General features: G+C 51.7%; 3 protein-coding genes across 3 annotated transcripts; all 3 read left to right on the top strand.

Annotated features, from left to right (window-relative positions):
- The first annotated feature begins 6,686 nt into the window (after positions 1 to 6,686).
- Positions 6,687 to 24,669, top strand: ALKBH1 (alkB homolog 1, histone H2A dioxygenase). The gene is made up of 7 exons (XM_078876223.1): positions 6,687 to 6,774; positions 19,851 to 19,978; positions 21,426 to 21,531; positions 21,818 to 21,965; positions 22,159 to 22,246; positions 23,019 to 23,212; positions 23,574 to 24,669. The coding sequence occupies exons 2-7, from the start codon at positions 19,859 to 19,861 to the stop codon at positions 24,064 to 24,066; spliced, it is 1,149 nt and encodes a 382-aa protein (XP_078732349.1). The 5' UTR covers positions 6,687 to 6,774; positions 19,851 to 19,858; the 3' UTR covers positions 24,067 to 24,669.
- GLRX2 (glutaredoxin 2) lies at positions 6,690 to 17,125 on the top strand. Its single transcript, XM_078876224.1, has 2 exons — positions 6,690 to 6,774; positions 15,659 to 17,125. The coding sequence occupies exons 1-2, from the start codon at positions 6,724 to 6,726 to the stop codon at positions 16,049 to 16,051; spliced, it is 444 nt and encodes a 147-aa protein (XP_078732350.1). The 5' UTR covers positions 6,690 to 6,723; the 3' UTR covers positions 16,052 to 17,125.
- On the top strand, positions 6,713 to 11,945 carry DPH3 (diphthamide biosynthesis 3). The gene is made up of 2 exons (XM_078876225.1): positions 6,713 to 6,774; positions 10,382 to 11,945. The coding sequence occupies exon 2, from the start codon at positions 10,417 to 10,419 to the stop codon at positions 10,678 to 10,680; it is 264 nt and encodes an 87-aa protein (XP_078732351.1). The 5' UTR covers positions 6,713 to 6,774; positions 10,382 to 10,416; the 3' UTR covers positions 10,681 to 11,945.
- Positions 24,670 to 25,538: the final 869 nt, after the last annotated feature.

Here is a 25,538-nt window from a genome sequence, read left to right as displayed (position 1 = left end):
TTCGGAGGTGCGGGAGAAGGGACAACAGATCTCAAGGAATTCGTGTTCAATTTAGATTTTAAAGTGCATTGCTTCAGTGCCTTCGTAATATCGAAAGAGCGTTCCAGACGGTCGCAGACGCGCATCTGAAAGCGCGCGATGCGACGACCGCCGTCTTTGCTCGATGGTTACCCAAAAGCCGCTGCTGCGAGAATGATCGGAGTTTGCGTGGTGGTGGTTTATTCTCTTCTTAGGTTCTTTCGGTAAAGCCACGCAGAAAGTAAAATAAAATAAAAACAAAAATCACGACGAGATCAGCGAGGCATCGTGGTTCATATGAGGCGAGCGCTTCGTGCGTAATGAGTGCGACCCTATAACGAAGTATTCGTTCGTCAACGGGAAGCCAATGCAGCTCGGCGAGCACTGGACGGTCACGACAGGCGCCAGAGAATTGTGTACACGTGTAGTGTTGTCACTACACACGCTCGCAGCACGGCGCTACACGCCACGGTGTTGGCTATGTCACAACAAATGACCGCAGAAGCGCATCTGAACCCGTGCGATGTGGTGCCCGTCTTTGTTTTTATGGTTCGCCAAAAGCCGCTGCTGCGAGGATGATCGGAGTCTGCGTGATGGTTTCTGCTCCTTGACGAGATCATTTGAAGAGGTGGCAATGCACGTGGTTCACACGCTGCCTGCCTTTTATGATGAACCAAGGGAACCTGATTTCAATTCTTGGCCACGGCTAAACATCGGTGGCGCGATGTCCGAAACGGATCACGGGCTCCCGCTTGACCAAGCGTGGTGAAGTATGATCAAAGCAGCCCCCTCGTGAACGATGAGAAGCCCTTTCGCGATAATGATGACGTCAACTTGTAAACGCGGCGCCGCGCAGCGTTCACTCCTCGCTCTCGACGAGAGAGGTCTGTGTGCGTGAGGGATGCCAGTCGTATCATGGAGAAATGGAACAATATTCCTGGTTCTTTCGGTAAAGTCACGTAGAAGGGAAATAATAAACTAATAAAAATAAAACTATAAAATTCTCACGAGGTTTCGATTTATTTTATCTTTTGTTTTTATTCTTGTATTATTTCCCTTCTACGTGACTTTACCGAAAGAACCAAGAATATGAATCCCGGCAGTCACGAAAGCTTTAAATCGAAATGGAACAATTTTCAAGATCTGAGTAGAACATGTATATAAATTGTAGATGTCATCAGGAGGAAGTTGTGATGAGTGGGACACGTGTGCACGGTGGAGGATAGGGTAAATAACTTGTCGGTTGCATTGCAGATGTAATCAGGAGGTTGTGATAGCTGGGACACCTTCATACGATAGAGGAGGATAGGGTAGGAAACGTGCAAGTTAAAAACATAACGTGGCAGGATAGGATTTTAGATGTAACAAGGAGGAGGAGGTTGTGGTGAGTGGGTCCCGTGGGGTGGAGGAGGAGGATGATGATAGGGTAAGCAACTCGGAGGTTGAGGATAGAAGGATGAGGGTGTGATGGGCGGGACACGTGGTGTGCAGGGTGGACGAGGGGGGGGGTGGAGCAGGTGACCGAGACGGGCACTGGAGTCGCGCCCGGCGACGAAGGGGAAAATAAGACCACGTGGGAGTGGTGATGATGATGATGAGACTCTCAGAGCAGACCTCTGTGGCGTGAAGAGGAATTGTCCACAGCTGAAAGATTTGAGAGACGGAAGGAAGCAAAGGTGAAGCGCCTGGGGGGTTTGATAGTAGTTGCCGTGATGACCAACCATTTTGATTTTCATTCTCTGCAAATAATAATAATCATATCTGTTCACTGACAGCTGGAGCCCTGGTCGCGTGTCGCAGAGGGCTTTCACACAAGGTCAGAAACTGGCTTTTCAAGGTGCAGCAAAATCTGTGGTGACAAACACTAAATCATCAAATAATACTGTACTGTATATACAGTACAGGGAATCAATAAATAAATACGTTAAACAATGCTAATTTTAATCACATTTACACTGTAAAATCAGTCTGCAGTCATCGCACGACGGATCAAAGAACTGCGATGAGGGTACGCGGCCGTGTACCGTATCATTCATGAAGAAGGGACATTGCCTATAACGTCGCCTACTATATATGCCTCCCTTTTAAGGCCACAACGTTGTTGACGAACGCGTGTTAAGTTGTATCATCCTTCTACGATCATGTGTGGAAAATTGCAATAGCAATGTGGAATTTACACCGTTGGCTTAGGGGAGGGGGCGGCCAATGGAGAGGATACGGTGGATAGGAGATGTTAACTACCTCGCCTGGTGTACAGAAGGTCGTGGGTTCGGTCCCGACCCTGACGCCTGCTGCTGTATATTTGGAGTTTGCGTGTCTCTCTCTTCATCATCACGGTGGCTAGGAGATGTTAACTACCTCGCCTGGAATACAGGAGGTCGTGGGTTCGATCCCGACCCTGACGCCTGCTGCTGTATATTTGGAGTTTGAGTGTCTCTCTCTCTCATCATCATCACGGTGGCTAGGAGATGTTAACTACCTAGCCTGGGGTACAGGAGGTCGTGGGTTCGGTCCCGACCCTGACGCCTGCTGCTGTATATTTGGAGTTTGCACGTCTCTCTTCCCGTGGTCGCGTGGATGTTTCTCCGGGTCCTCCGGTTTTTCCCTCCACATTTAGAAACACGAATTTCGAGTGTTTGGCTGCTATACATTTCCACATGACGACAAGCCACTTCGTTGGGCTATCATTTGTGGCCAGGTCGCTTCTGAAAAAGATATACAGTATATAGCTCAGTGGGCTTTACCTGGACTTTAGTTTTTTATTTGAGGATTCTTAGAGCCGACCTGGCACTCAATGAGCCTGGCGACGCTTTTCGGTTGCAACCCGTCGAGTAAGAAGAGTTCGGAATATCACACGTGGCAATTATGAACAGCTTGCCATGAATCCGTGGCGCCCCGCGCGCTGCCGTGATGGCTCATCAAGGGCAGCGCGCGCGCACGGACCGAAATAACCGCGGAGAGAGGCTCGCTCGGCGCTAAACACGGCGCAGAAATAACCCGGGCGGTGTCCAGCGGCCGTCGTGTGCGCGAACAATGAACAATGCGAACGGGTTTGGTTACACCGCGCGGTGCTGATCGTAGAACTGTGTAGATCATAACAATAATAATAATTATTATTATTCCGTTATAGTCACGTCGACTTGTCGCCGTGCGGTAATTCGCTCGCTCTCGCAGAGAGAGGGAGGACGACTCAGAGGCGCCGGGAGGAGAAACCGCAGACGAGTTGTAAAGCAGCAGCAGCAGCAGGCACGCGGTGAGCCAACGCCAACCAACAATTACCCGAGCTCTGCGGTCCCCTATATATGTACATTAAGGTGTCATCGGCCAATCGATGATGAGTGGTTTACACGTGGGGAGGAAATCGGAGGTCCCGGAGTAATCCCGCACTCGCCAGGTGGGCAACGCTCGATCATCATCATCCAGACGGGACGAGCGCACTCCGTTCTTGCTTCACTGCCTTCTCCTGGCGGGCCAGGGTATGGCTCCTTCTCGCGACGGGAAGGTTTCGCAGTCTCGGTGTGATCCACCAGCCCTCGTGCACGGTGACTGAGAATGAGGTTACAGATGTGGTCCATTTGTCTGCAGTAAGGACATGGGCTCAGTTGCATAATACAACTTAACAATGTTGATGTGTTTCTGATAGAGCATTACACGCTTTAAGCGACTTTCATCTCATCTAAAACTAATTTAAGTGCACCCCCCAGTGGCAGCTGTCCCTGTGCGGCACGAGGTGACCGAGAGGCTGGCTCTGTCGAACGGGCATCAGACTGCGAGTCGGCGGCGATGATTGCATGCGGCCTAGCCGAGGGGACTCTCAGTGGCAGCAGTCTCTGTGCGGCACGAGGTGAGTCAGCACCCAGGCCTGCAAGCGGGCATCAGTCTGCCAATCCTATAGGTACACGATGAGCTGATCACCTATTCAAATCAGCAGCAATCCAGGGAGATGTTTCACTTAAGGCGGTGTTCTTTATCGCAAGGCCCGTGGGCCACTGGCAGCCCCTGGTGGTATTTAGTGCGGCCCAGACAACTTACAAAGTGAAAACACCTTTGGAGTGCCCGCGTGTTTATTTTCTTTGAGTGTCGCGCCCTCTACCGGATGCTGCAGTCATTAATGTTAAACTATTAAAACTTTTTTTTATATTATTTGGTTCTTTCGGTAAAGTCACGTAGACAGAAAATACAACTTTTTTATTTTACCAGATAAGGCCCACTGAGCTGTGTAGCTCTTTTTAGAAGCGAACTGGCCACAAACGATATCTCAACGAAGTGGCTTATCACGTGGACATTTATAGCTGTCAAATACTCCAAACGCGTGATGTTGATGCTAAATGTGGAGGGGGAAAAACCGGAGGAGCCGGAGAAAAAGCCACGCGACCACGGGGAGAGAGAGACACGTAGACTCCAAATCCACAGCAGCAGGCGTCAGAGTCGAGATCGAACCCACGACCTCCTGCATACCAGACGAGGTAGTTAACATCTCCTAGCCACCGTGGCATCATCAGCATCAGCCGTGACCTCTCTGCTGCTGGATGATCGAGGGACTTTTTTACTCCACATCCCATCAGCTACGCGGCATAGTGGATGCGGGTGGGGAATTAATCGATCCGGCTACTTTTTTTTCTACCTACGTGACTTAACCGAAAACAGGACCCTGCGGGGTGGGCTGGTAGGAACGAATAACCAAAGAATATAAACATAATGTATTAATTACACTTGTTAAGCCAGGAAAGCCCCACTGAGTCAAAAGGTTTTTGTAGGGTCCTGCCAAGTGTTTGCAGTAGGGGGCGATGTTGATACACGGACGGACGGACGGACGATATAATCTATTGGTGGTCTGGTCCACTTCGTTCCTACCAGTATAACCAAATAGTATGGTGATGTTCTCCTTCGCTCGCGATCCGTTCTGCACGTATAGACAAACAATTACAAGTGTTCAATCTAGATTTGAAGTGTTGTAGCAATTACAAGTGTTACTTCCTCCAGAACCTCACGACATTTCTGAGAGCGCACACTTTCAGCAGCATGTCCAAACTTGCTCCAGATGTGTTGCCCTGCCAGAGAGGCCGTGGCGGGATTATCTGTTGTGTCAACAGGAGTCCTTCATCTTGATTTGAAGCTTTCGTGACTGGAGGAATCCAAACTCTTTGGTTCTTTCGGTAAAGTCACGGGAGTATAAAATAAAATAAATCACGACGTTTCGGGCGCAACACACCTGATGACGGACGCTTGTGTTGCGCCCGAAACGTCGTGATTCATTTTATTTTCTACCCACGTGACTTTGCCGAGAGAACCAGGAGTCCTTAGTTTGTTGTCTAGGTGCAGAGACGGATATGCCGAGTCTGCTGATATCGTTATTTATATCATTGCCGCCAACCCACACGGTTTACTCCGTATTCTTGTATAGGGAAGTTGAGTTTCCAGGTCCATACGGCGCACAGCCGTTTCAATACGGGCCACATGTTTTAATGTGTCTTAGGGGCCGTCCATAAATGGCGTCACGAACTTACGGGGGGGGGGGGTCAGACATTTGTGACGATGTGTGACGAGGGGGGGGTTTGAGAAATGTGACGTCACATTAAAATGCGTACCTTTAAATAAATACAGACAACACGTTCTACTTAATTAAATATACTGTTTAATAAATGTTTTCTCATACAACATCAGAGTGCAGCGCCACATTAAATACGCACTACAATGACAATAGTTTAAAGCGATTTGAAGCATGTTTTATAAAAAAAATTTGGGGGGGGGGGGGCAGAGCTTTGTGACGTCATATTTGAGGGGGGGGGGTCTGACTTTTTGTGACGCCGTGTGACGAAGGGGGAGGAGGGTAAAAAATAGTCCAAAATCGCGTGACGTCATTTATGGACGGCCCCTAAAAAATATATGTATGTCGAGGCGCGCATCTGTGGAGTGTCCGCGTGTCGCGCCCTCTGCCGGATGCTGCAGTCATTGATGTTAAACTATTACAACTTTTTAATATTCTTTTGTTCTTTCGGTAAAGTCACGTAGATAGAAAATACAACTTTTTTTATTTTACCAAGGCCCACTGAGCTATAAAGCTCTTTTTCAGAAGTGACCTGGTCACAAACGCTATCTCAACGAAGTGGCTTATCATGTGGACATTTATAGCTGCCAAATACTCCAAACGCATGACACTGATAAGGAGTTGACACGTAACCATTGGAACCTCCTTTGCCAGTAGCAAAACACGACAATTGTTTTTGTACCCTTCCATCTGGCAACAAAACCGACACCCTCCTTACAAGGAGTCATGTTTGCATTGACCACAATACCTGCAGTCGTAATGCAAACAAAAAACATAATTCTGATAATGTGTGCACTGTCCTTGAAATTGATTGGTCCACACCCGAGACAGCTTTCCTTAGAGCCTAGTCTCACATGGTGTTGGACCAGATGACGCCAAAAGGCGCACAACTCAAAGACAATGCACCATCAGAGTATGTTGCCAGATGGAAGGGTAAAAAAAACAATTGTTGAGTTGACAAGTAAGTTATATTTAACTTGACTTTACCACAAGAACCAAAGAGTAAGTTACATTATTCAACGACAGACGATTTTATTATTATTTTATTGTTGTAGAGTCGTCCAATGGGCATGCGCGGTTGCGAGCGGCCCGGAACGCGTTTGTAAAGTGCACGCGGGTGACCGCTCCGCGCTTGCCGTAGTCGAGGCCCACTGGGGATGTTTCCGAGCGAGTTGACGCGCGGAGTCCATCGCCTCCTCCTCCTCGCGGTGAGTCAACCTCGATCCCTCCACCGCCTCCACTCCACCTTTCTACCTCGACCTTCCCGTCTTGACCTTCTCATCCCGCCGTTCTCTCCTCGACTTCCACGCCTCGACCTTCTCAGCTAGACTTGCACTCCGACGCGGCCTTCACCTTGTCGGATATCCGCTTCTCCGTGGGGCCACGTGGGCACCTGTGCGTGTCGGTACTGTATGTAGTATGTACTGTATTTAACTTCTTTAGCACCGTACGTCCCCATGCGCGTATGGCAGGATAGCTGCCTTTGTTAGTAAAGCGCCGACTGACCGTGCCGCGAGTTGGCAGCGGGAGATGGTGGTTTGAGTCGAGGTCTGGTACCGGTACTGCTGTGATGACCTTCATTACAACTAGGCCTCGGCAAGGTAAGGTAATTTACCCTTTTTAGCGGTAAAAGTGTAAAGGTAAAGGTGTCGACATGCCAAGGGGTAAGGTAAAGGGTAGGGTAAAGGTAGCTCGAAAGAATTACCCGGTAGGGTCAAGGTAGCGCGAAGCATTACCCGGTAAATACGGTGCCTTGTTTACCGCTAGAAGCTCCGTGGCGCAGTCCGTGGCCTCCATTTAATAAGTAATATTCTTAAAAAAACCTTTTTTTAAAACACGTTTTTATTCAATGTACTGTACTAGTAATGGAAGAACTCCACGACTCCAGGAAGTGGCCCCGAAGCTTGCCATAACGTAAGGGACCGTGGCCAATTACAGCCAACGTCAGTTGATTATGGACAATTAGACCCAAGCCGAAACATAACATAAAAATAATGTTTTAAAATGTTTTCAATTTTTTATGATAGAATATAGTATTTGCATCAGTATGACATAAGTATACCACGTTTGCAGTCGATACCACATTGTGAAGTGGGTTAAAGTTGAGTTACAAGATTTGAGGATACAACAACAACAGAGTTAAAAGAAAGCGTGAAAATTTGGAATAATCGAGAGTATTCTATATGGATAAAGCGCTCTACCTAGCATTTACCGTTATAAACCTTTTTCATGTGTCATTTTACACGTTTGTTGTCGTTGTCGTCGTATCCTCAAATCTTGTAACTCAATTTTAACCCATTTCCCAATGTGGTATCAACTGCAAACTTGGTATACTTATGTCATACTGATGACAATACTATATTCTTGGCTGTAATTGGCCACTGTGTCCCCTTACGTTATGGCAAGCTTCGGGGCCACTTCCTGGAGTCGTGGAGTTCTGCCATTACTAGTACATTAAAAAAAAGCGATGTTTTTTAAAAAGAAAGTTTAAAAAAATATTCTTTATTAAATGGAGGCCACGGACTGCGCCACGGAGCTTTTAGCGGTATTTACCGGGTAATACTTCGCACTACCTTTACCCTACCGGGTAATTCTTCCGAGCTACCTTTACCCTACCCTTTACCTTACCCCTTGGCATGTCGACACCTTTACCCTTTTACCCAGTCAAAAGGGTAACTTACCTTGCCGAGGCCTAAGTCACGGTGAGGGGGAAGCGCTTCGGGAACATCTCGCGAGATGTCAACTCGCGTGGTATACAGGAGGTCGTGGGTTCGATCCCGACCCTGACGCCTGCAGCTGTATATTTGGAGTTTGCGTGTCTCTCTCCCCGTTGTCGTGTAGATTTTTCTCCGCATTTAGAACAACATCACGCGTGTTTAGAGTATTTTGCTGCTATACATTTCCACATGATAAGCCACTTCATTGAGTTAAAATTTGTGATTGCCAAGTCGCTTCTGAAAAAGAGCTACATAGCTCAGTGGGCCTTACCTGGTAACATTTTTTTAAATGTTTAGTTGATAAAAAAAAATATCTAAAGTCACGGTGAGGGTAAGCGCTTAGTGATGGAAGCACCCTCGAAAGTAGTGTTACCTACCTAACCTGTGGGGCGCACGGAGTGCGAAAGCCTTCAAGGTAGGCTGCGGCGTGGAAACTGTGCAGGGAAATATGAAAATGTGCTCGAGAAAACGTGAGCTCCACGGTGCGGCGACAAAATACGAATACACGACGTGAAATGACCTCCTTACTAACACCGTGTTGACTGGAGCCGTCGACATATTAATACCTCCGTATTGGCAGTGGTAGTCGTCAGAAACGTAGTTGTGTTTTTGGGGCTGTGGGGGAGGGAGGGGGTACTTGTGGCCTTGATTGGGGGGCCGCCAGACCACACGACTTGAGAGCGGTAGGGGCTGGCTGTGTTGTAACGCCGCTGCAGCTACGTCATCAGGGCGCCATGAAGACTCGGCGCCCCACTCTGATTTTAAATTGTTGTTGTTGTTTACCACTGCTCATTAACTCTGCGTCAAAGGGGGGGTCCAGGTGACAGGCGAGTTGGCACAACCTGGCAGTGTGGCTACGAGAGAAAAGCCCGGAGTGGTGGAGCTGTGTGTGCTGTTACAAAACTAAAAAGCACTTTTGCTTTAAATATAAGTATATGTCAAATAGGCAACGTTTTGGGCAATGGGCCTTCTTCACAGCGCATAGAGATGGCACTACCACCTCACTTGCCTCACCATGCGCTGTGAAGAAGGGGCATTGCCCTGCACTGTAACCTATTATATAGTATGTAAATATATTACATTTATATAAATATATATAGTATATTAAATGAGGGACACACGCCTATGGCGTCCCTCATTTAAACGCACAAGTCCCAGCGTCCCCCTGGTCAAGGCGGTGTACATCCCTCATGTATTCCGCATCGTGAGTCATACAGTTCCCTAGACGCCCGTGAAATGCAGCAGGGCGCTCACAAATGGCCGCGATTGGGCCATTCGTCTACAACACAAGTCCCATGTGAACATGTTCAGCCACTGCAGGCGGACTATTGTGGTGATCGGGAGTCGATGGTGGTCGGAATTCAGAAGCGCTTGGTCTGCTGCAAGAGCGGTCTTTGTCCTGAGCTTTGGTAGAGGCACGGCCTCCTACACACGGCGGCAGATGAGAATTCTCCCGTGTCGTGTCCGCGTCTCATGGCTGGGAACAGAAAAACAAATCCAAAACTGATGTACAGTTTTTTGAGAAGCACTTGATGATATTCGCACGTGGAGGGAGTCTGCACGCCTCTGGTGTATCGCTTCTCTTCCCCGCGTGTCTCCGCGGGACTCGAACGTCGTCTCCTGCGGCGGAGCGCGAGCGCACGGAGCCCTCGTGCGAGGTGCCACCAGGGCTGCGGAGTTGGGGAGCGCATGACGTCGACCAACGTGGACACGGCAGACTTCGGCTCTCGCCGGGTCGAGGAGTAGAGGGAGCCCCCTGCCGGTGTTTATCGTTCCCTGCAGCGTTGTTCTCACTCGGCATCTGACCGCGGCAACGGCCACAGTGGTGTCACAGTTGAACTCGGCCAAAAAATTGTCTATCGACCTGCGAGCGTGACCCCTCTTGCCCACAGATTTGCGCGTCTGTGACCGCGCCTCCGCCCCGCACGAGATGACCCTTTGCTCCATTCGCCTCCGCGCAGTCGCTCAGTGCGGGCACGCGTACAGACGGTCAGAACGTTGGCTGCACAAAGGTTCCGTACGCGGGCAACTTGAGTTTGTAGACCCTTGGAAGATGGCTGCAAATTTCAACCCCGAATTGTTTCTTCCCGGTCAACAGACGCCTTGACTACTTCTGACGCCCCCGCGCCCAAGATGGCCGAGCCAGAGGGGACGTTTCACGACGAGGTGGAGATCGAGGACTTTGAGTTCGACGAGGAGACGGACACCTACTACTACCCGTGCCCATGCGGCGACCGCTTCGCCATCAGCAAGGAGGACCTGGAGAACGGAGAGGACGTCGCCACGTGCCCCAGCTGCTCCCTGCTCGTGCGAGTCGTTTACGACAAGGACCTGTTCATGAAGGGCGAGGTGGTGGCGGCACCGGCGCCGGCCGCCAAGTCGTTGCACGCGGCGTGATGGAGGAATGCGCAGAACTATGGCCGGCAGACTTCCCCGGGGTGTGGCGAGCAAGGACACGGGACCTGCCCCGGCACGCCCTGCGGGTCCATATGAAGCATCGTAGAAGGAGCATGCTCGCTCGCGTCAGGATGCTTGCTCCGCTTGGGGGTCGGGGGGAGGCGGGGAGGGACTTGCCTGCTGCTGCTGCTGCTCGCGATACACAGAGGTCACGCGCCGTCGTCTCCTCTTGCTGCTTCCTGCATCGCCAAGTCTCGGACCGCTGCACGCGCACAAACCTGGCAGAGTTGAGATGCAACGCACAAATGCACGCAAGCGGTTTTTATTTATGCTCGTTGATTTCAGCTAACGCGGATCATTGTTTTGGAAAGTGTCCGCCTGCTTAAAGTCGATTCAACTCGGCGGTTTACATGGGACGTGCTGTAATACAGATATGACGGGATGATGATGATGTTAATTGGTACAGGTGCCATTGCCCAGCGCCCCACGCACACGCCAACTCCACTCCTGCCCAACGAGTTTGGCTCTCAGAGTTTTAGGGTCCGGTTGTGTCAGTGCATCTCTCTAGAGACTTGCTGTAGCATCTGGAAGTAACCGTTAAAACGCAACACGACTTCGAGCATTTGCGTCGGACCGCGTCTGCCGTTTATAAATTCAAATTTCTCGACCTGTTAAGTGTCCCCGTTCAACGTTTCCGTGTCACATTTGTCCATTTGCAGCGTCTTTATTTGTATTACTATAGGAAGTCGGCAGGTTCTCTGCTACCAATTGAGTGTGGGCAGTGGCCACTGATTGAGGATTTTGGCATTTTTGGAGATTGGCAGCTTCCTGACGTTGGCGAGCACCTCTGCACTTTCCTATAATCACAGCTACGCATAGCACCGGTACGCAATGCCATTCACAGGCACCGCGGGTCTACCGATCATGATCGGAGCAAGAAATCTCTGCTCGAACATTACTGTGTTCATATTGTGGACAGGAATTCAAGTCATGACGAGGGACCCATAGAGCCAAGTGCAGTTGAGGAGTAAGTAGAGGTAGCGGTTGATCCATCGGCACAGCCTTGCATTGAAATATCAGAAAATGTAAAAAGTGTACACATACGCAAATGACAAGGGGGCGTTTCAGCTGTGTGTGATCAAGAAAAGACAGGGACTGACGGATGAGTAATTACATTTTCAACGGCACGTGCAAGAAATTTTTATCTTGGTTCTTTCGGTAAAGTCACGTAGACGGGAAATAATAAAATAATAAATATAAAACATTATAAAATACAATTCTCACGACGTTTCGGCCACAACGCAAGCAGCCGTCCTCAGGTGAAGAACAGGTCTGTCGGAAAGACAGCATCTGAATTTCATTTTATTATTTCCCTTCTACGTGACTTTACCGAAAGAACCAAGAAGATGAATCCCTGTAGTCACGAAAGCTTTAAATCGAAATAAAATAAATTTTGAGTGAAGAGATGCGTTTCCCGATGAGTGTGCCTCTCTGCACGAGCAGAGCTGCCGCTGGCTAGGTCAGGCCAGCCCCACATTCCAGCACCACCACAGTCCCGCGTTCATCACAAAATACTGCCGGTCTGCAATGACATAATGTGTATACACTCATTAATTAGCCGATAACACCTGAATATATAGAGCACTGGTTCTCAGCCGGGGGGTACGTGATGAGGTGATTCATAAATGTGTGAAATTATATCATACATGAGAGTCATTGTTGAATAATCATATGTGAATCTGCCAATAAAATAACGCTGATACATTTTAAATCCATATGGTAACCTAGAACTATATAGAAGACCGTTTTAAACTCATTGATCGTACACAATGTGGTTTACCAGAATAACCAGCGAGCGTGAACAAATGACGTCACGCACCCAGCGCGTTTGTTGATTTTGTTTTTATTCGTTTGCAGTTCCTAGCTAGTTAGGACACCTCACAAAATGGACAATTGGTGAAAATATTTCTGTTCATTATTAATCAATGTATTTCTCCGAACCATGTTGGGTCGGGCGAGGGGGTTACTTGGTTGATAATAAATTCAGCAAGGGGGGTAGAGTAGCTCAACAAGGTTGAGAACCACCACCGCGCTAGAGGACGGCAGAGCTTGGACAGTTAGCACCGACTCACCGCGTGGCTGCCTTCACCGCTTGTCTGTGGTTCCTCGTCGCGCCCCCCAATCGTTCTCTCCGTCTACGAGAACGGGGAGCGGATACCGTGCGGCGCATTACAAGTTCAAATTATTATTAAATGTGCATTTAATTGGGAGTATTGTGGCGAGTTTGTGTGGGCGTGCGCACTGGAAGTTAGAGAGCCCTTTTGCTTGGGGAAGTGCTTGAGAGGTGTGATCCAAAGGCTGGGCCTAGCGCAGGGCTGGGCAACCTGCGGCTCTAGAGGTGAGTGCGGCTCCTCAAGGGCTGCCTCGTGACGTCATCTATTAAGGACCACTGCCTCGCGTACTCACCGCGTGTGCATTGCAACTCTCAAAATGTTGAGGTTTTTTTTTTTAAACGAAATTGAAAACAACGTCCCTTGTTGTTTTGGTTGCCAACCCCTGGTCTAGACGGTCATTCTCACTTCACAGAGCTGCCTCGGGTTTTGTTTACTTGACATGAACGCTACACGCAGCTTTAAATCTTTTCATTCCACAAGCTGGTCGTGGTGGTCTGCAATGTTTCATTTTCTTTTTTCGTTGCAAAAGTTTCGATATTTATCACTGAGGCGCGCTCCGTTACGTGCAGGCGAAGTAGTGCTCGGACTTGACGACAATTAAGTCGGCGTTAACAACGCAGCTCGAGCGATGCTTGTGTCTAGGTGCGAGAAAGTCAGGTTGTAATTGATTAATAAAATAGTGCTTCTGCAGGTAGCCGAGTGTGCCTTGTTTCATACCGTGTGTGGGACGGTTCGGAGCGTGTAGGGGAAGGGCACGGTTTAGAGTTCCAGTCGGCAGAATGTTAATAATTTGCGACGATGCGAACCACCAATGATTACCACCGCACGGACTTCCCACGCACGTCCGTGTGGAAATGGCACCGCATACCGCGGGAGATTGGAAAAGTTTTGCGGAGCTGCAGAATGCGATGGCGTTCCAGACTGCCCCAACAGTCTGGAACGCCGTCCCTCTGCACATTCGCAGCATCACCTCCATCGTCTCCTTCAAGAGACACTTACAAATTCACCTCTACAGCCACGCTTTCGAATGACTGAGCTTGACTCACCTAGTGTGTTGGGAGTACGGTCCGCGGAAGAAGATCTCACAAAACTGCCTCTGTGATCGGCGCTTGGCTCTTGTCATTGCAAAGGGGCCACTGCACTTTCCCAAACAGCCTGCTGTTGGAATAGCAATCGCGTCAACTCGTAGCGCGCAACCGCCCATCATCTGCTCGCTCTCGTAGAGAGAGCACGACTCGGGAGGCACGAGGAGGAACCACGGAAGGGCGGGAAGGCAGTCGACCAGCCGGAGGCGCCGGCGCTATCGACAATTGCCCAAGCTCTGCGATCCTCTAAAGATGTTTTCAGCCACTTAATGAATGTTTACATGTGGGAGAAAACCCGAACGCCGGTGGAACAGGCGGAGGCTACGTTTTGCCGTGCTGCCTTGTCCTGGCGAGCCCAGGGTACGACACCACCTCGACGCCCGCAGTAAGGGAGTTGCTCAACATCGGTGTACGGTGATCCACCAACCCAGCTCGCTGCTGCCTCCTGGATTACAGTCAGCCACGTGCAGCGTAGCCACCGGCACCCGGCTGATTGTTCATCACGTGGCAGTTAAACTGGTATTTGTTGATCCTCAAGTTCCAAAATTGAGTTAATTAATTGATGACCAGCCTGAGGTCATGAACTCGCGTGCCCCTAAGGGCCTGGCTTAATCGCAGGTGGTTCTCCGGGTTGAGCACAGGATCCGTGGGGTGCCGGCCCGGCTCCCTGACCTTGAGGCCACAGTGGTGAGATGTTAACTAACTCACCTGGTGTGCAGGAGGTCGTGGGTTTGATTCCGACCCTGACGCCTGCTGCTGTATATTTGAAGCTTGCTTGTCTCTCCCCATGGTCGCGTGGATTTTTCTCCGGGTCGTCCGGTTTTTCACTTTACATTTAGAATGAACATACATGTTGAAAATATTTGGCTGCTATAAAATGTCCATGTGATAAGCCACTTCACTGGGCTATCCTATGTGGTCAGGTTGCTTCTGAAAAAAAGTTGCATAGCTCAGTGGGCCTTACCTGGGAAAGTAAACTAGTTTAGTTTGAGTTTAGTTTACCTGGACACCAAGCTCGTTAACTTTCGCTGTGCGTACAGTGCGGGAGATTTAAATTTTTTTATTTTGGGATAAGTTTTTTTTATTATCTGAAGAAAATAAAGGTAAGGACCACGCCGTACAGTCGGCTACAAGGGAGTTGCGGGAAAAAAAATGGTAAAATATCGTACAGGCCACGTGACGTGGCAAAGCCAGGCAGTGGTGGTGGTGGGGGCTACGATGCACGTTGGTCTGCAATCCAGCACTGGAGGAAACGAGGACTGTTTGATAATACAAATCTGAAACGCCCTTCCCGTGTGCATCGAGTTTCCATACCCTGGCTCCGCAAGGAGAAGGCGGTACAGCAAATGTCCATCTCTTGTTGTCCCCCTTGTCTGCGTGGGTTTTCCCTGGGTGCTTTGGTTTCCTTCCACGTGTAGAAACTCATTAATTGTCTGAAAACATCTTAACATACAGAGGACCAACAGAGCTTGGGCAGTTGTTAGCGATGACTCCCCACCAGGCTGCTGCCGTTCCCGGTCGTGTCCGTGGTCCCTGCTCCCACCTCTCGAGCCCTCCTCTCTCTCGGAGAGCGAACGTCGGGCGGCGGTGCAGCGTCGTCACGGCTATCGGGACATTGCGAGTTAACGTGTGACACAAGCGCTCGGGCGTGCTGTGGAAGTTGGCCGCGTCCGCTCTAAAAGGCCGGACGGCGTTGTGGTGCCGCCCGTTTGCGCTCAGCGGTGCCGGGCGGCGAGGATGGGGAACTCGCTGTGGACGCGGCCACCCGACACGGCGGAGGGCGAGTACGTGCGGGACACGGTGGCCTCCAACTGCGTCGTCATCTTCTCCAAGACCGCGTGCCCCTACTGCACCATGGCCAAGCGCGCCTTCGACGAGATCGGCGCGCGCTACCTCGCCGTGGAGCTGGACCGGCGCGCCGACGGCCGCGCCCTGCAGCAAGCGCTGGCGCTGGCCACGGGCGCTCGCACCGTGCCGCAGGTCTTCGTCAACGGGCGCTGCATCGGGGGCGGCACGGAGACGCAGCGCCTGAGCCAGCAGGGCCGGCTCGCCGCGCTCGTCGCCAAGTGCCAGCTCCCCGGCGCCGCCGAGGCAGCCGGGGCGGAGCGCTAGCGTCCACGACTGGCGGAGCGCCAGCGTCTGGTTACCGGTATCCGCGGGGGGCAGCCGCAGCGTGATGCTGGCGTTCCTGGAAACCCAACCCCCCCCCCTCGCAGCTTCTTAACAGCCGGACATTGTCCGTCCTCAACTAATTTTTTTCCTCCCAAATGATATCCCGATTGCGCTGTTGGCGCGAGACGAAGCGTCCACTGGGATCACTCGCAGAGCGGTGCGGACCCGACGGTCGCCTTGCAGAATGGCCCGCGGGAAGCGGATGTCGCAGAGCTACCTCCGAGATCCCTTCGCGCGGTAGAGGGCAGCGCTCGCTCCGTACGAGCCGCGAGCCGTGTTAAGCGGCGTTCGCCCGTCGTAGGCTAACAGTTGATCTACGCTTGGAGAGGATCGTCTTTTGTTTATGCGCATTGTGCATTGCACGCGCAACGTTTCAAGTTACACGTTCATATTCATGGTTTGCTTTTGTTCACGTATGAATAGAGACAATTCTGCATTGTGCGCCATTTAGATTTGATTCAGAGATCTGATTAGTGGATTTACCCAAACAATATCACTTTTTCCCGGGCGCAAATCGTTACGGCGGTCATGGTGTCAACCTTATACACGTACATTAGTAATTCGAGGCTGCGCGGTGCAGTAATCGGCGTCGGTTTCACCGTTCTCTGGCGTACGCGGTGAATTATTAACCGCCAGCGGTGCGTGTTAGGCCTGTCACGGTTCCACCCACCTTGCCCCACGCAATGCAACGCATCGCCACAATTCATGGGTCGACCCTTCGATTCTCCAATCGAATCAAATCATTGAGCGCCGGCGAGATGGTGAAGTGGCTGCAGGAGGGGGGGGGTCACTTGAGCCAAACCAGAAACGCAAAGACAATAGCCGCCTTTCACTATGGGAACCTCATTTGCCAGTAAAAATATGATAATTGGTTCTTTACCCTTCTATCTGGCAACAAAACTGACACCTTTTTACAAGGAGTCATGTTTGAATAGACCGCCTTTCACTCGCACGGTTTGGTGCTTGTAACCGCGAGCCAAACAATGCCCTTTTAATCGCTCCGTTGTTTTGCGCGCGGCCCGGGTCTCGTTGCCAGCGACGTCCCAGACTGCTGCCCCAGGCTGCCGTGTCTATTTGCTGTTGGGGAAACGAAGGGTGGGTTGGGGAACAATTGGGAACAGACCGGTGCTAACCCTCGTAACAACACGCCCGACAGCTGCCCACGCATGCATTTAACAAGTTTGGTAGAGCCGGTAAATGTTGTTTAAACAGTGCAGTACACGCTGTTCACTCAAACAGGAGAAACCGATTGTTTCTCAGTATATCTAAATCATCTCAAGCCTCCCGTACATCACGTGACTTCTGTGTGGCAACCCCCGCTCTGAACCCTTCCCCTCTCCCCCGCCCCCTGTGAGAACAGACGCCGCTCCGTGCAGCTCACGTGTGCTCGCTCCTCTCTTCCCTCTCATCATCTCATCCCCAACATCTTGGCCCAGTCATGCCTCTTCTTATTCCTGTACGGCGTTCCTTTGGCTCCTGATTCTCCATTCCTTGTTTTCTTATTTTCCCATTCTTTCTCGTCTCTCTTCCCTCTCCCATTCCCCCACCCCCACCCCTTGACTCTACTCCTCTCCATACTTTGGTGTGTGCCATGGGTACAATATTTTATTTTAGCACAACTCCAATGCAGCAGTGTGTGTGTGCAGTGTGGACATGTATGCATGTGTAATCTAATTGCCATTCTAACCGTGTGCTTGGAAATGTCGAACTGAGTGAGAGGATCGCACTGAAACATCAAAGACATAATATAATAAAAACGATGGCTGCTTAAATATTGTCTATGTGAATTGAGTTTTTTTTTCATTCTCGTCAAGTCAAAGCACCCGATGTGGCGTCGGGAAACCTCCGACGCCGCCACCTCTGGGTGTTTCCAGCGGCGAGTGACGATTGTGGCGATTTCTTGCCGGGCATGCCTGCTGAAACGCTTCTCAGTCGGCTGCCGTGTGTTCAGAGCGCAGCAGTTTTGAGTGCTGTGCAGAACCACTTCATCTGGACTCGTACGCATCTTCTTCTGGCATATATTTAAACTTTAAACTAAACTATTGTACTATTTATATTTTAACGGGTAAGGCCCCCACTGAGCTATGTAGCTTAGAAGCGACCTGGCCACAAATGATAGCCCAACGAAGTGGCTTATCGCGTGGAAATCTATAGCAGCCAAATACTCTAAACGCACGTTTCTAAATGCGGAGAAAAAAAACCAGAGGACCCGGAGAAAAATCCACGTGACCACAGGAGAGAGAGAGAGACGCAACCCCCAAATATACAGCAGGTGTCGTGGTCGGGATCTAAATCCACGACCTCGTCTACCAGGAGAGGGACATCTCACCACCGGGGCGCACCAATCACACTGGCACCCAGAGGTGAAGCTTCTCTTCGACGCTCAGATCTTGCCCAACCGCGCCTGCCTTAGCGGGGATCGCTCGCGTCCCACGGATCCGGTTCGTCTGCCCACTGAGGGCGACACCTCACACTCCCAGGGTACCTCACTCCCAGGGTACCCCGCTCGAGCCTTCGGCCGTTGTTTGTGATTTGGTTGCCTCGGTCGCCCGGCGACTATGGCAGCAATTGCACGCGCGCGGCCGATGACGGTGTCCTGAGCCACACTCGTTGGGTCACGTCAAATTGTAGTTGCACATTATTGGCCAAGGCTACAAAGCTGCCGGGAGGTAAGTACGAACACACGCACGCGCACAAAGACGATGCACCCCGTGTAGCCTGCACAGGCTGTTAGGGCAAGTGCTGTTGGCGAGCAGCACCTCTTCCATAGAGCCGATGTAGGTGGTCGCGACTAAACCACGTGACCATATCACTTTTCCTCCCTGCACTGTCTCTCTGTAAATCACAGAATAGACTTCAAGATGCTTCTCACGTTTTAATGCCTTGAATGAGTTGGCTCCTAATAATCTCACCGATATGGCTTCAGTTTTATATTCCACTGGCCTTTGGAATCAGTTCCCTGATTCCAAAGGCCAGACTGTTGTTCTATGGGAGAGGGAGATTTTTGCAACCAGGCTCCACGATTGTGGTTGTTAAACTAAACTATTAAAACTACACTTTTATTTTGCCAGGTAAGGCCCACTGAGCTGTGTAGTGACCTGGCCACAATTGATAGCTCAGTGAAGTGGCTTATCATGTGGAAATGTATAGCAGACAAATACTCTAAACGCGTGATGTTGATTCTAAATGTGGAGGAAAAAGCAGCAGGACCAGGAGAAAAATCCACGCGAACATGGGGAGAGAGACACGCAAACTCCAAATATACAGGCATCAGGGTCGGGATCGAACCCACGACCTCCTGTATACCAGGCGAGGTAGTTAACATCTTGCCACCTTGGCAAGATGTTTGGAAATCTGAGTGTTTCCCTTTTTAAATCGCGTCTTAAAACTCACCGGTCTGTATGCGAGGCTTTCTCTATCACGTAACAAGCTTCATGTCAAGCGCGTTGAGACCTTGTGCGATCTGTGCTGTGATAGAACACCAAGTGTATTACTAAGAGTATTGTGTACACGCGATTCAGAATATTTATTCATACTGGAGGAATCTGAGCACTCAAGCTCTTGTTCACAGATGTCCAGGAGATTCCGCTGCAGGCAACCGAGTTGCAGGCAACCGAGTTGCAGGCAACCGAGTTGCAGGCAACCGAGTTGCAGGCAACCGATCGCTCCAATGCGGTCGCCACGGCTCCCCCCTCCCACCCCCCATTGCTCACCACGGCGACTGCGCGTGTCCCCGCAGTGGCGGTGATGGTGGAGCCTGGCGAGGAGGCCATGCGGCAACTCTTCAAGTTCTACCGCCGGCGCCGCCCACCGCCCGACCTGGGCGGCGTGCTCGACCTGCGCGAGGCTGCACGGCACCCGGACACGGTGAGGGGCCCCCCCCACCCTCCCCACGCCGGACCCCGGTATTTATGGTAACACTAAAAACAATGTCGTTGTTATGCAGTCTATTCTTAGTCTTAAGCCTCACCTTACCATATTAATAAAAAGTGTGCCGTTCCTGGCCCTTCCCCCCTCAACCATTATATATACGGAGTGGTATCTCTTGTAATCTCTCATTTACTTGGTACAGCTGTCGGGCTGTGACGGTTCCACCTGAAGACGGAAGCTTGTGTTGCCTCCGAAACGTCGTGATTTTTATTTTACTTTTATAAATTTTAATTTTTTACCTACGTGACTTTACCGAAAAAACCTAAGAATATGAATCCTTGCGGTCACGAAAGCTTCAAATCTAGAAACAATGTCGACACAGATGGGTGATGAGCACACTTGCTGTTCTGCCCCCATCTCTTGGCCACTCCAATGGGTTTGTCTGTACAGTATGTATGTAGAACTTTTTTTGGACCATCTGGAGCCAACCGTGCTAATCGGAGGTGTGGGGGAAGGACAACAAACTAAACAAAGCAGTTCTAAAGAAATAAGTTTTCATTCTAGATTTTAAAATGCATAGCTCCAGTGCCTTCCTGATATCGGAGGGAAAAGCATTCCAGACGGCCACAGAAGCGCATCTGAAAGCGCGCGGTCCAGTGACCATCTTTGTTTGATGGCCAATCAAAAGCTGCGAGGATGACCGGAGTTCGTGTGATTATGGTTTATGGTCCTTGACGAGATCAGCGAGGGATTGTGCTTCATGCGTTTCAAGCCCTTTGTATGTAATGAGTGCGACTTTATAAAGCATTCGTTCAGCTACCGGAAGCCAATGCAGCTCGGCGAGCACTGGACGGACACGGTCGGATCCTGCGGTGCTCGTCACGACACGTGCCAGACTATTTTGTGAACGCTGCAGCTTGGGAATGGTTTTGCCAGACGTCCCGTAGAGTAGCGAGTTGCAATACTGTCGATACCATGCTCCACGCAACCGTGTTGGCTGTGTCACGACTTGATAGTCGTCATTTGTTGTCGTGGAGCCCTGATATCAAGAAGGATTAAACATTTCTGTAAACCACCCCCCTGAACCCCCAACCCCCTCCTGGACCCTGAGGAGGGAGCAGGGAGAGAGATTTTCTGTAACCCGGCCAGAAAGTCCGGTTAAGCCGCTCGTTGGTCCAGACCTCCAGGGATCGGTCAGACGTGGATCGACGTCCCGGTCACGGTTACTGCCAGTTGTGTAATAATTCACCAACGCTGGCCAGCTGGCTCAAAATCGTAACAAAGTAATAACTAAGACGATGCACTTGCACCTGACTCCCCCCCCCCCCCCCCCGCTTACCCGTTCCGGTGCTGTGAGCCGTTCTGCCGTCCCCGTAACCCCGCAGTCTCTCATGGCAACAGGAGTCTCACCGTGCGTCCCGTGCGTGCCTGGATGCTGCCCCAGGTTTACCGCGCCCGGCTGGAGGCCTCGGCACTCGACGGTGAGGCCCAGCGAGTGGGCCTGCAGCCTGTGTCGCAGTGGAGGGCCTACGGCCTCAACGGATACCCCGGTACATGGGGGGAGGGGCCACCGGGGGAGGGGGAAGGGATGGAGGGGGGTAAAGACAAACCAATTGGTATATTTTCCCAGGTGACAACTTGATTTGGTCCGTTGTTGGGTTGTGGAGGGTTATCGTTGAAGAAACATCATCGTACCCGCACGGCGATCTAGCCCGCAAAGAAACCTATTACGGATGTTCATGCTGGTTGTGGATCGCCTGCGTTTGGGGACTATGCAGAGACGCAAGCACGGCATTGTTACAAACGGAGCCGGGGGCGTGACATGTGACCCCGCAGGTTTCATCTTCATCGTAAACCCCTTCCTGCCGAGCGGCCAGCGCTTCTGGGTGCGCCAGTGCCTCAAACTGTACCCGCAGAAGCCCAACGTGTGCAACCTGGACGCCCACGATCCGCAGCGCGACGACGTGTGGGCCTCAGGCATCAGGTGAGGGAGCTCCCCACACAAAAAAACGAAGATCCCCCGTGTAGCAGCTACGACCAAACCGGCGTGACCACGGGGAGCCGGCGAGAGGGGGGGGTCACGTTCCTCGCGGTGTCACTCGGTGGAGGAGCTGCGATTGGTTACCACGTGGTCGAGCGATCGTTCCGTTCTGTTCCCCCGCGTTCTGTTCCCCCAGGGCCGGCAAGGGCCCGCGGGAGCCACGGAGCCTCCTGGAGAAGCTGCGCTGGGTCACGCTGGGGTACCACTACAACTGGAATACCAAGGTGGGCCGCAGCCTCCCCACTCGCTCGCTTCCCACTCACTCCAATGAGTGATCCGCTCGCTCGCTCGCTCCCTCGCTCCCACTCACTCCCACTTGCTCCAGTAGAGAGTGAAAACGCGGTATTGCCGAGCCTCTGATAATGTGAGCACGGTGAGTGCTGTGATGTGTGCAGTGCGTGTGTGCAGTGCGTGTGTGCAGTGTCCGCTGCTGTGTGTATGTGAACTTCTATTCCCGGCCACGGCTAAACATCGGTGGTGCGATATCCGAAACGGATCATGGGCTCCTGCTTCACAAACCTACGCTGACCAAGTGCGATGGTTTATGCTCCTTGACGAGGTCAGCGAGGTATTGTGGTTCATTTGTGGCAAGCACTTTGTGTGTATTGAGTGCGACCTTATAACGTGTTTGTTCGGCAACCGGAAGCCAATGTCGCTCGACGAGCACTGGACAGACATGAAGCGCAACTGAAAGCGTGCGATGTGTGCGGTGTGTGTGTATGCCCGGTGTTTGGCATGTGTGGTGTGTGTGTGGTGCATGCGGTGTGTGTGGTGTGTGCGTGGTGTGGTGTGCGTGGTGTGGTGTGCGTGGTGCGTGCGTGGTGCGTGCGTGGTGCGTGCGGTGTGTGTGTGGTGCGTGTGTGTGTGGTGTGTGTGGTGTGTGCATAGCGTGTGGTGTGTGTGTGTGATGTGTATGTGTGTGGTGTGATGTGTGTGTGTGGGTGATGTGTGTGTGGTGTGATGTGTGTGTGTGCGGTGTGTGATATGTGAGAGCAGCGATACTCTGCGCACCACCGCTCGAGTCTCCCCGTGGAGGTCTCCGGCGTGGCCGGGATCCTCGCCGCCGCCTGCGGCTTCCCCACGTTCTGTGCCGAGGCGGCCATCTTGAACTTCTACCGTGCCGACTCGGCCCTGGGGCCTCACGTGGACGAGTCGGAACTGGACCTCAGCCAGCCGCTCGTCTCCTTCAGGCAAGCGCCTCACCCGCTCGCCCATTCGTTCGCTCGCCCATTCGTTCGCTCACCCATTCACTCGCTCGCTCGCAGGCCCACTCACTCACTCGCATCCTCGCTGTGGTTGTCCCCACCTGATGACGGACGCTTGTGTTGCGCCCGAAACGTCGTAATTTAATTTACTTATTTTAATTTTATTATTTTTATTTTCACCTACGTGACTTTACGGAAAGAACCAAAGAGTATGAGTACTCGCCATCCTCGCTCGCCTCTCACTCATACACTGTGTTGTGTTCACCGCGGTGTTTGTGCCGCGCGTGGTTATCACCGCGCGTGGTGTTCACGGCGGTGTTCACCGTGGTGTTCGTGCCGCGCGTAGTTTTGGCTGCTCCGCGGTGTTCCTACTCGGAGGGCTGCGGCGCGAAGACCCGGCGCTGCCGCTCTTCATGCACAGCGGCGACGTCATGGTGATGTCGGGGGAGTCACGGCTGCGCTACCACGCCGTGCCACGCATCCTCGACTCGGGCGGCGCGCTCCCAGAGTGCCTGCGGGAGCCCTCGTACCCACGGGAAGCCGCGGGGGACCACGCGGAGCCGGATCCCTCGGGCCGGGGCGACCCCGTGGTGAGTGCCGCGGAGCCGGACGCCGTGAGCGCCGCCGACTGGGAGGTGTGCGCGCGCTACCTGCGCGAGTCGCGCGTCAACGTGACGGTGCGGCAGGTGGCCGCCCCCGGGGAAGCCGTGCCCAACACGGAGCCGCCACTCCACCAGGACGCCGCTGCCATCGTCACCCAGCAGGGCGGCTACAGCGACGGTGATGCTCACAACCACGATGAAGAGGGCCACCGTCATAGTAAAGAAGACACGGGATAGCCGTGCGGGATTATGGGAACGGGGGATTATGGGAACGGGGAATTATGTGAGCGGAGAACATATCTACGCCACGCGTTTGGGCGTAACGGCCGAGGCTGCAAGGAAGTAAGTCCGGGCAGCGCTGTGCCGTGCGCTTCCCGCGGGAGAGTTTGTCGGCAGCTTCCTGCCCACTCGCTCGCGACCCCTTGACCTCTCCCGGTCTCAGACATGCCCACGAGATGATGAGACCCGTGCCACGGGGGTTGACGTCGATGCCACGTTTGTTCGTGTGGGAGACCAGCAGCAGCACCAGAGAGAGAAACGGTCAAGTGGTAATACTTACGTTCACTGCCCAGGGATGTTTTGCCATAATGCATCATCGGTTGTTACGCGTTACTTTTAAACGTGCGTCTTATCTTTAAAGTGCCAATTCCTGTGCAGCAATCGAATGAACTGTGACATTTTAAGGAAATAAAGGATTTGTGCGATGGGTACACGGTTCCCCGGAGGGTGTTCTCTGAAGCCTGCGCTTCCCAGTGAGAGCCGTTCATCGACCGAGCTCCGCTGTTGATTTTGTCTGCCAAGTCTTTAAAACAAAAACATTTTACCAGGTAAGGCCCACTGAGCTGCATAGCTCTTTTTCAGAAGCAACCTGTGACCACAAATGACTTGTGGGATTTTATAGCAGCCAAATACACGACACGCATGTCGATTCTAAATGTTGGGGGGAAAACCAGAGGGACCAGAGAAAAATCCAAATATACAGGCATCAGGGTCAGAATCGAACCCACGACCTCCTGTATACCAGGCAAGGTAGTTAACATCGCCACCGTGGCACCCAAGTCAAACATGCCATCGGCCAGAGTTGGGATCCCATTGTTGAGGAGTTCCCAACTCAGACGTCAGTGCTGCACCGGATAGGATTCGGAGTAAAGCAGCAGTCCGTGTGACTGATGATCCAGCACACTCGCCAATTCACTCTGGTCGCTCACTGGCGGTCGGTCACCTCCTCATCGCTCTTCTATCACTGCTACCATGGTGACCGTTCCCGTGAACTTCACTTATCGATTTCGCCACCCATGCCGAGGTCTGACAGACCATCTCGTCTGATCCACACAGCGTTCAACCAACACCGCACTGCAGGTCACAACAAAGATAAAGACCCCCCCGTAGGGAAGAGAGGGGAGGTGGCCAGCACCACACCTGGCCACCTTTGTCTTCCCAGTACTGATGTCTACACACTGCACCGAGTACTCCTTTAAGACTGAGTCATCCTAGCAGAGGGCTCAGAACCGGTTCAAATATTCGTCGCCCGGTGTTGGTCGTGAGCGGGAATTGAAGTTTGCGTAGCTTTGCTATTCCGCTGTTGAAGGAGCGTAGGCTGCTATCAGCAAGGGTTGTTATCATTCATCCTGTAGACACAATGTTGTATTTGCAAGCAAAACAATAAACTTTGTCAAGGGGTGTTTTTTTTTAATAGTATATTTATATAA

This window comes from Lampetra fluviatilis, chromosome 43 (assembly GCF_964198595.1).
Source record: "Lampetra fluviatilis chromosome 43, kcLamFluv1.1, whole genome shotgun sequence".
In the NCBI taxonomy this organism is placed as follows: Eukaryota; Metazoa; Chordata; class Hyperoartia; order Petromyzontiformes; family Petromyzontidae; genus Lampetra; species Lampetra fluviatilis.
Note: the sequence above shows the minus strand (reverse complement) of the source record. Positions and strands in the feature narration are given on the sequence as shown.